The sequence below is a fragment of the Galeopterus variegatus genome, unplaced genomic scaffold (assembly GCF_000696425.1).
Source record: "Galeopterus variegatus unplaced genomic scaffold, G_variegatus-3.0.2 Scaffold1332, whole genome shotgun sequence".
In the NCBI taxonomy this organism is placed as follows: domain Eukaryota; kingdom Metazoa; phylum Chordata; class Mammalia; order Dermoptera; family Cynocephalidae; genus Galeopterus; species Galeopterus variegatus.
Genome location: NW_007727443.1, coordinates 302685 through 313574, shown reverse-complemented (window position 1 = coordinate 313574; position 10890 = coordinate 302685). Strand labels below are relative to the sequence as shown.

General features: G+C 43.9%; 1 protein-coding gene across 1 annotated transcript in view; it reads right to left on the bottom strand.

Annotated features, from left to right (window-relative positions):
• Positions 1-6590, bottom strand: part of AUTS2 (autism susceptibility candidate 2) — a 25509-nt gene extending 18919 nt beyond the window's left edge. Inside the window, exons 1-4 of the mRNA XM_008576336.1 lie at positions 6501-6590; positions 5216-5457; positions 3482-3526; positions 88-183 (exon numbers count right to left, since the gene is read on the bottom strand). Coding sequence (XP_008574558.1) covers positions 88-183; positions 3482-3526; positions 5216-5260 — 186 coding nt within the window. The 5' untranslated portion in view covers positions 5261-5457; positions 6501-6590. The remainder of the gene's footprint in view (positions 1-87; positions 184-3481; positions 3527-5215; positions 5458-6500) is intronic.
• Between the last annotated feature and the right edge of the window lie 4300 nt (positions 6591-10890).

Sequence of the window (10890 nt, the reverse complement as noted above, 5' to 3'; positions counted from 1 at the left end):
CCCCCCCCCCCCCCCCCCCCGCCAAGTGTGCCTAGCCTGGGACTCCACTCATCAAACGCCCGCGTGTTTTCATTGTAAGTTTCTTACCTTCGGTTGAAACGCTCCTTGTAGTGAACCAAAAGGGCCAGTGGGTGGAATCATAGGGGGGATGCCCGATACTGCAGGAGGATAGGAGTGGAAGAGCTGTGGCCAAAGATGGAGAGAAGGAAACATTTTTTTAGTAGGAAGCAAGTGATATATTCAAATTCCCTTCCCAGAGAAAGATATCAACATTAGCAAGCCAAGAAATCTCAGTTTGATGCTATTAGTCAAGGAGCCATGATGAAATGATCACACAGATGTGCCATGAATGTTTAACTTAAAAAGTTAAAAGTAGTTCAGAATCAATCAGCCAACAAATGATGTCCCAGATGAGGACATCATTAGAAATCGAGCTTTTCTAATTATTAATTGTTAAATTGGATAGAAATCCTAAATGGTTGGAGACTTTAATGCATATCAAAAACAGGAGGGATGCCGAGCCAAATAAGATGCCTAGAAAATTACAAGTTAATTAGAAGGGGGGGGGGGGGGAGGAAAAGAAGCAAGTCTTTATGAGTGCTAGGATTTTGTACCATTAAAACTCAATTAGTACTTTTAGATTTTTAATAGTTGGAATAAATGAGGACATATTCACAGTCCTTGCTTCATTAGGTTGTTCTAGAAGTGGCAGTTCCAGAGGACAATTTAATGGAAGGGGGGGGGGGAGGAGGAAAAGAAGCAAGTCTTTATGAGTGCTAGGATTTTGTACCATTAAAACTCAATTAGTACTTTTAGATTTTTAATAGTTGGAATAAATGAGGACATATTCACAGTCCTTGCTTCATTAGGTTGTTCTAGAAGTGGCAGTTCCAGAGGACAATTTAATTCTCTCATCTAAAATAATGACAAATATTCGTGGAAGAGTTAAATAAAATGATTCAGTATATACTTGAAATAGAGCTGCCGATTTTTCTAGAAAATGGATTACAGTAGCATAGAAAGAACCCAAGTCTGGGATATCACTATCCAGTTTTAAGTTACTCTTGTTTCCCAGAGTTTCAGGGACTCAAAGCACTTCTGTATTAACATACGAAGTCCAAATTCTTATGGCCAGTTCTGAACGACATCTGATTAATGAACAAGCTCCCTGGAGGCTGCTCAAGCCAAGCTTTTGACGTGTAAGTCTGACCACTCAATGAAAGGATGATTCTGAATGAAGGGATGAATTCCTTGAGTCAACAGCTTATAAAGGACACAACCAAAAGAAACAGACAGCAATACTGAAGACAACGCAAACACATCTTTCCCTCCTTTTAAAAATACAGTATTTCTGAGATTCTATTGCTCTGGTTCCATTTACTTTGATCAAACCACCGTACGGATATTTACATAACACCCCATCCTCATGGTTGTGTAATATATCAAAATAACATAATAATCAAAGCTTTTCTTAACAATGCATTTATGCTATTTTCTGTAATGACTGAAATTCACATTTCACAACCCTCTTTTCAAAGCACGTGCTTTTCCTGTTGCTCTTTATTTCATTTTGCTCCCTTCAATGATGCAGCAAAGTTTTTCAGACTAATTGATATTGAACTAAATCCACTTAAATAGTGATTGCAAGCCAAGTGCCCTCATTTAAAAGTACTTTTAAGTCTAAAATTGTGTTTTAGATACTTGAGTGCACTGCATCTTAATTCCCCTTATAACTTCCTAATCCCCAAAGCAGGGGAGACTAAGTATTTTGTATATTATCTGCTATAACTAACAATATGAAATAACTTTCCCACAGTACGCTGTATAAAGCAGAGTAATTAAATACATGCCATTCTAAAACACACTCAAATTTCTATTACTCTGCCTCCAGGAGGGCATTTTTCCTTTAATGTTTACAATAAAAAATTAGATGTTCTTACCATTTTCCTTTTGCTTTATTCTATTACTGACCTCCCAGAATATACAGATAGCTGACTACTCCCCCCCTTGACTAAAAACATAAAGCACCTAAGTAATAAAACCTAAATCTTCCAAAAATTCAGGCCTCCACGCTTATTCTCCATCTTAAACCTAGGACTCTTGCTAAAATATGCCTATAAAAAAGCACTGCATTTAATCCTAGGAAGTAATCCCAGCCGCCTTTTGGGCATGCTAAACTTTCTCTAAGAATTATCTTGTTAACTGGTCCTTAATTTAAATCAGCAAAGTGCAGAGTAAGATGAGAATGGGACATTCATGGGACAAACAAACCCAAAGAGGAAACATGGGTCTATTGGATTTTGCATGCCCATTTAAAAAATGTTTTTCTATCACAGCACTGAGCAGAGCAGGGTGGACCATGAGTCACTTAAATATACTTTTTCTAATTCCTTTTTGAAGACTTCCTTGTGTTATTCCAAATGCCTCCAAAGTAAATAATTTTTAATTGATTTCTAATATTTTCTAGCTGACTTCTCAGCTACACTCTTAACTAATATAGCATCTAATTATCTGGTTCAAAATATGAATGAATTCAGTATTTGCTGATCTATTAAACAGCACTTCTGTTGAAATTATAATACTAAAAATCAAAGCACGAATAGCTGAGTATGGTTATTCAACATTACTACAAGCAATTATTAATCTTCCTTTTTTTCTGGTTTCATTTTTAAAATATAAATAAACCATTGAGCAAAGAAACTTGCAAATTTTCAGATAAAAGTGATGCAGTATTCACCCCATAATCAAAATATCATGGTAAAATATTCAAGGTCTTTGTATAAAAAGAAGCTTTTGTCTGATAACCAAATATATAACTTGGGTTGGCACCAATTTAAGTTCCAGAACATACTCTTAAAATTGCATAAAGCAAATATTTTTTTTAAATAAAGAATAATGAGTTTAAAGGGATAAATAACATTCATTTCAATTTTAATACTTTCTTTTGATTAAACGATATTTTTATTTTCAATTGTAACAAGCTCAGGAAAGCAATACCAGGCACGAGGAAGAGAATTCTACGTTTAGTCTACAGCAAATGAAAAATCTACTTTTTGAAGAGTTATGAGTCAAAAAGATAAGAAACTTTCTATTTAGAGGAAATAATTCAAGTTGAATTCCAGGAATTTTGTGTTACTGTCATTTCAATTGATGACTGAAATCCTATGATTTCAGACTCTCCTGAAACTAAAATGACTCCACTGTAGACACACCACTTTGCAGGACAGATAACTGACTTCCAGTGAAGTTCAACTCTGGATTAAAGTCTTCGGAGTGCTTATGATCTTTTGATTCAGAAGATGATACTGCATCTTTACCAAAAGCAAAACGCCACAAGAGCAAGCATCCAAAGTGAAGAGGAGCAATGGGAACTCTTGCAAAGATGATTAAGGAAGGCTGCTAGTCATTTACTGATCTGTGGCAAGAGCACAAAAATGGAAAAGCAGTTACATTAAATGTGTAGCATGGTAATAAAACTCACACTGTGCCGGTAGAATGGGTCAACTTTTGTAGGGTATTTGTCAAACTGTAAAGGGATCAAAGCAAAAGCTAGTTACTTAATCTGCATTTTTGTTCACTGCTTCAGTGGAGGTAACCCTAAACAAGCTTCTGTCGATAAACTGTCGTCAGACACTAGACCCTTACTGTACATGAAGCCATTCTGAGCTTCTGAGACACTCTTACAAGAAGCCAAAAGAAATGAAAAAACAAAGTGAAAACCCACACAGTATATTTGAGTCCTGGACATATTAGTGTGCCTTTCTTTCTGTCTGTATTTACAGACTGGCACAAACCAAACACCTACACTGGACAAAACGGGCAATTATCCAGATAAATCAGAGAGAAGCAAGCATTTGGTCTGATTTAGCCAGAGAATTCTCTCCCTGTTTACCTTCGCTCTGGCAGAAGAGCTACACATTCAGCGTCTTCTCAAATGTATGACACCCAAATACAAAGCAACTTGGGTCAGGTCTTATAGCCTCTCTTTTGAACTGAGAAAGAGTACACTATTATTGTTCCCTCTAAATAATGTCATTATCCTGGTGCTGCAACTACCCCAAGTTCCATACTTTTATTTATTTAGTTATTTTATTTGCGAAACAGCTCACACAGGCCAGCATAAGATTCCTTCTCAAAATATTGGGCTCTTAAAATTATAATTGTTGAGAAGTATAGTTCATCCAAAAACAGATATAGAATTCGCTACAGGAAAAACTTTTGGTCGCAGGGCCTCATCTCTAATATTCCTTTAAGTAAAATTTATTTTAAAATCCTGAAAAATACATTTAAAAAAATTAAGTAGAACAAGATAGGGGAAGAGGAGGGAGAGGAAGCAAAGCTAGGTGGAAGAAATACCTCTTACAACCATGGAATTCAAATCTACTCCTCCAATGCCTATGTTAATTGCCATAAAATCAAGTATTTCCTTAACTATTAAAAATTAAATAAGTAAAATACTCTAATGCTCACTGTTAGAGACGGGACTCTATCTCAGAATATACAGCATTCTAATATGGCAATATTAATTATAGTTCCTAACTTAAAAAAGTTCCTAACTGGTTCTCTGGGCACATGCTATTCCCCAGTCAAGTCCAAGACCATGTTCATTGCCAGGGTACCACACAGCACTGGGAGAGTTCTGTCCCTGCAGGGCACATCAGTCCCTGACCACTTGCTGACAGAGCACAATACCAGATTAGGGCACTGTCTTATGAAATGCAAAAAATATAGCACCTGCAACAAAGTAGGTTTAGGGAAACTATCGAAACTGGCAGGTGGTTCACAGTGTGATCCAAGCCTCCTGACAGGTCTCTCCCCTTCTCTCTTTCTCACTCCCAGTATTTTGTAAGCATTTATGTGCTAGTACTTGGTGCAAAGTACAGATACATTTTTATATCTGGTGACCATCCCCCAGGGTGCTCAAGAAAACAAAACAACCCTTTAAGAAGTTAACTACCAACACTGGATGTGACTATTTTGAGGGCATCTAGAATAAAATCCACCCACAATGCATGATACAACTGTCTGGAAAAAAGGCCCTCCTTTAGATCCCTAAAGTTAGAGCTGCCTGAGGTAGGGCACAGTCCCTTCTCTCCAGCAAAGATGGACAAGGCCAGTGAAGCCTCCTGAACAGCTCTCTCTCTCCTGTGGCCCCGAATGCCCCTCCAGCCCCCGTGCTGCATGAAGAAAAGAGTCGTGCTCTACTTATCCTCACATTTCTGCCTGGGGTACGCACCATGGGAGGTGCTGGCGTCGGCATGATGGCGGCAGGAGGGATGGCGTGGGGGAAGGGCGTGAAGGTGTGCTGGTGTGTGTGCTGGTGCGTGTGCTGGTGCTGGTGCTGGTGCTGGTGGAACTCGGTCCGCAGGTAAGGCGGAGGGCCCAGGGAAGCTCCGCGGTCAGCACTCTGCGAGGCCAGAAAACGTGTGTTCAGCTCCTGCCGCAAGATATCTTGCTCTGGAAAAGAAGAGATGGGAGATGATAACACCTTTTCTTGTTATGGTCACTTCCTTCAGGACAGGACATCCAAGTGCCTTCATGTGGGACATAGGGCCGATGACACAGCTGGGGGCTGCAGGGATGCAGCTGGGTCTTGAGATAAGAGAGGACCACCAATGAAGCAGAGGACACTAAGGGCTGGTCACAAGCCAGTTTCTCTGCTCTTTATCTAGTTTATCAATACGGTGAGCTCCCAGAACTCCAGGCCAAATGCCAGAGCTGTTGCCCGCTGAGTGACCCTGGGCAATGCAAATAACCCACTTGTGTGTCAGGCTGCTCGTCTCTAAGATGGGGGCAATAATATTGCCTACCACATGGGTTTGTTTTGAGGGTTGAAGGAATCAGCATATGTAAGTGATTAAGAACAGTGACTACTAACTGGCAGCCGTTAACATGGCGGGGCTTCTCATGCTCCCTTCAAGGATCAGTGACCGCTTTATAGCTGTCTGTATTAGTGGTATAACATGGCTACATTGGACCCAAAATTGGGATACTTGGCCTGATCAACACAGGCAAGGAGAAAAAGACCCAATATCTTACACAAGGTCTGTCCTTAAAATTCTGGGATATACTGTCACAAAAAGTGCATCTTCTCCCAAGAAGAAGGTAGAAGGCCCTACTAGACAAAAACAACCCCCTGGAATCCAAGATGCACCCTGAGATCCTGGAGTGAGGCAGACATGGACCCAGGGAAGCTTTTATCACTCTCAGGGGCGTCCAGACGACACGGCGCAACATCTGTGTCCTATCACGCAGGGAGCATGCCTGGTTGGAAAAGCCTCCTCCCTTCAAACCACCCATTCTCTTTGGGCAGTGTCCGTTGAGCTGCGTTGTGCTAGGGTAGTACTGTATTTTTGCTCAACCTCACCCACAGAGGATTTGAGGAAGGTCACAAGAATACGAGAAAGCAGAACACAGTAAGTACACACAGCCTCGCTGTCAGGGACTGCACAGACAGCAGACAGCGGGTGTGGTCACCAGCAAGGGGCTCCCCATCCTACCTGAGTAAGTGCTCCCGGCCGGGTGTCCGGGCACCTGCAGACTCCCTGATGTCAGTGGTGGTGGAGGAGGCAGAGCCGTGGGAGGGGCAAACATATTGGGGTGATGTGAGTGTGTAGGGGGCTGGAGGGTGGGCGTGAAGCTGTGCAGGGGGCTGTGGTTGGGCAGGGTGAGGGGGAATGGGGAGGCAGAAGGGTGGTGGGAGATGTGAGGGGGGGCGGGCTGAGTCTTCGCTGGAGTGCTGCTTCTGCTACTGCTGTTGAAGTTAAAAAATAATAATAATAATTGAGCAATTTATTTTCTTAAAAAAAATGCCATCTCCCTGGCAAAGCCACTCAGCACATTCTTCTCTTGCCCCTTCCTCTCTGCGGACCCTCCCCGCACACATGGGAAGCCTTCTGAGACCACGCTGTAAACGTTCCCATCGCTACTGCAAGCACAGCAAAGTAGGAACTGGTGCTCCAGAGCTGCTGGACGCCTCGCCCTGGAGACGGCAGCTCTGCCTACAACGCAGGGACTCTTGCTTCTGTGGCCAGATGCTCAGCTCTGCCCCTGGAAAATCCCCAGCCCTCCCAGCCTCCACTAGCCATGCTTCCTATTAAGCGATAAAGAGAAAGGAATGAAAACGATGATCTGAGCTCTGCCCATCTGTCTGCTACCTCGTAAATGAATAAACACAAGTAAGAGGTGAAACCGGGCACATGGCTTCTCTTACCACCCTATGGTCTGGAGGCCACAGAAATGGCCCAGGAGTCAGAAGATGGATCTAACTGCATGGGGAAGGAACCTGCCTCCCTAAGGCTGTTCCTTACCTGTCCCAGACAGGAAAAAGCAAGTCCCTGAGCCACCAAGTCACCAGGTTTTCAAAAGGAAAACAGTAACAAGGACGCAAAGCTCAGGAGACATGCGGGCACGCAGTTACAGCCCCTGGGACAGCCAGGTGGTGGCTGCTCTAGGCGCCACACGGCTTCTCTGCAGTTTTCTTCCACACCGCTTCAGACAAGACAGAAGAGAGCGGGGCCTGCATGCAGGAGCTTCTCTTCCTCTAAGCCCACTTGCGTCTTCTCTACCTCTCTGACCCATGTGGGAGGAAGTAAAGCCCAGTGAAGAAAACTCAAGCTGGAGGCTCCTCGGGTCCTCACCCTTCCTGGCTCTGAGGCAAAGGGTCTCCCTTCTAAGAGCCTCTTGACATTTGATGACTCTGAGCCACCTAAGCCTCTACCGTTGTCCCTCCCATGGTAGGCTCCTGGGCCCAGCCCTTCACCTGTGTGCTAGGCATTCTCCTTCCTGCCTTCCCACTCTCGGGAGTCCAGGTAGATGCTTCAGTCCTTCAGTGTCCTCCCTTAGCACCCAATGCTACCTGTCCTTTCCCAAGAGACCTGAGACTCACCCGACAGCCCCTTCCCTGTACTCTTGCTTTGTAAAGAAAACAACGGCAATGTTTTCAACAAGGAAACTCTGGTGTCCTTAGGAATCCCTCACCCACAGCGGCCCATCTGTCCCAAGGAAAAGGGTGAAGTCAGGCAATAAGGAGCAGCTGGCTCACCTGAGACTGTTGAGGCTTAAGCTGCTGCTGTTGTAGGCCGACAGTGGCTGGGGGAGGCTCTGAGACGGGGGGTGAGCCTGCACGGCAGGGAGGCTTGGATGGAGCAGCTGGGTGGGGGACTGCAGCCGGGTGGGCCTCTGTGCTGGAGGCTGCGGGGTGGGCTGCAGCTGGGCCTCTGGGGGACCTTGCAGTGGCTGTGAACTTGGAGGTGGGGGCTGAGGCAGGACCTCTGTGCGCTGCGCCAAGTCAGGGTCCGGAGAAGGAGCTCGGAGTTGGGGCTCGGCCTGTGGCTGGGGTACTGGCTGGGGGAGCTGAGGGCAGGGGTCCTTAAGCACCACAGGCTCAAAGGGTGGCTCTTTGCAACAGTCCTGGCTCTTCTCCTGGCTTCTCTCTAGACCCGATATCTTGGGGACAATTGGCCCTGCCTGCTGGCTGTCATGTTCAGGCAGCGTGCTGACACCAAGCTCCAGATCTGCAGGGGACAGCAAAGACAAAAGCACAGGCAATGACATGTGAATGTGGGGTCTGGAGGGGAAGCAGACCCTCAGGCTGTCTGCGTAGTCCCATATCGTGACCTGGTGTGGACAGGGCTGCTTCCTGTGCTGACCCGCCAGGAGCGGGATATGCACCCTGGGAGGGGCCAATGGCAGGACGGGAAGGGAAGGGGGGACACCAGAGGAGGCTGAATTCACGCAAGCTGCCTGGGCCACCGGTCCCAAAATGAATGTCTTCCTTCATCCACAAAGTCTTTGATGGAGCACAGTTAAGAAACAATAGCTGACAAGTTGATTTTTCCCTTTTAAAACAAATATTGCTCTGTGAACATACAAAAGAGAAGTGTTTTCGATAGCAAGTGAAGCAAATGTTACTCAGCAGCATGCACTGGCTTCTTCCTGGCCTGCCTTCCCGCCTCCCTTCACGTTTTGACTGAAGAAACACACTTGACATTTAGAGAAATAATTTTTTTCTTTGGCAAGTGTTAAACTTCCAATCAAAAGTCAGGCCTCCCAACGCTTACCAACTGATCCCAGAAACATGCAAGATCAAAGGTGCAAACATGAATTTAAGGCAATGTCAACTACACTTGCTGGAGCTTTTAAGGGATTCCCCTCACATCAAGTGGGAAACTTTACCCAACTGAGGTCACAGGATATAGATGCTGGACATTGAGAGTAAGCCCAGGTGTAAAATTTAAGTAAAATTCTATAACCACGAAAGAGATATAGAAAATAGATGCTCCTGTGAATTTAAAAGATATGCTTCCTATCAAGGGTCAAAAGAGCTAAGTGCCACGTCTAGTATTATGGCTTATTTGATTACTCCACAAGCCAAATTCCATAAAACTCTCAAACAGAATAAGGAATGCCCTTTTGTGTATATTGTAGGGGAAATAACCTTTCACACATTTTTGTGCTAAAAAGGTGCATCCTTTTATTACTGTACAGTTTAGAAACAGAAAGAGAGAACAGATTGTAATACTGTCTGCGATGAGGTGTCTCTCAGGCACTCCTGAATGAACTACTCTGGAAGTGAACTTTCTCTGCCCATCTCACTGTACCAAGTGTGGAAAATACGTGGGGTCTCTCTGGTTCTACTCATTCCTGTTTATGTTCTCTTGCGGATACACACTTGTTTGTCATTTTTCTTCCCTGGAATCTTCATCAAAGCAATCCATTATTTTCAATGTTCTTTTGGTAAAACAGATCAAACCAGTAACATGCACAAAAGCAGAAACAAACCCTGGGTTTATAAACAAAGCACATTTTTGGCTGACATGAACTTAGCTATCTTCAAGTCTCACAGACCAGTCTAGAACAACAACACTAACACAATGGAAAGACAGCTGCCTAATTCACATGCATCTGAAAAGGCCGTGCTGAAAAGCACCTCTAGACTTTTGACATCCTACTTACACATATTTCTGTCTATTGCTGTCTTAAGAACCTTTCTGGGAAGATTTTTGTTTATGATAAAAGCTGACAAATAATGGGTTCCCAAAATCATAGTTTCTAACTTTAGGGCTGAAAGAGCCCATCAACGCTTGCTGATGTGGACAGACTCCACCCTGCAAAAGAAGAGCTACTAGATCATGAAGGAAGACCCTTTATCTGTAGACGCCACAGTGAGGGGTCTGGCTTGTGTCTTTCTCAATGCTTTTTCTATCATTTTCCACACATTTTTCCATATTTTTCTTTCACCAAGCAAGCCATTATATGAACACACTGAAAATCACATGCTTCATACAATGTTAGCCTGTTGGTCAGGTCTGGGACAGAAAGCACCAACAGCCTACAAATCCTAACAGCACAAAATAAAAGGGGGATTTTACCTAATGAGAAGGTCTACATGCATGAGCAGGGACTCTTCCCATGCTGACAGCTAACTTAGGAACACAGTTTTTTCTCTTTTGCCAGCTGGCCAGTACAGGGATCAAATCCTGGACACTGGTGTTATCAGAAGCACACTCTCGTAGCTGAGCTAACTGGCTAGCCCCTTAGGTACTCATTTTTATCCTTTTGTGCTGTGTTCCCTCTGGACTGCAATGGTGAATACGTCAATGGATAAGTATTTTTTATCTCGGTAAGTTTACATTCAAACTCCCTCCAAAAATCAATGTCCAAAGAAAATTTCTTCCTCACATAAAGCTTCCTTTTCCAAAAGACACCCTCCAGAGTACATCGTTTAAATTTACTTATTCTGGTAAGGAAGCGCATTAGAAATACATGGACAAGTACTACCTGTATCTAGCTTGACTCTATTTCTCTCCTTGTTCTTTAATGAGCCTCTAGAACTTGCGCAGCACAGCCAAATTTGCAGGAGGCATCCCGCAGCTGTGGGCTCGCTTC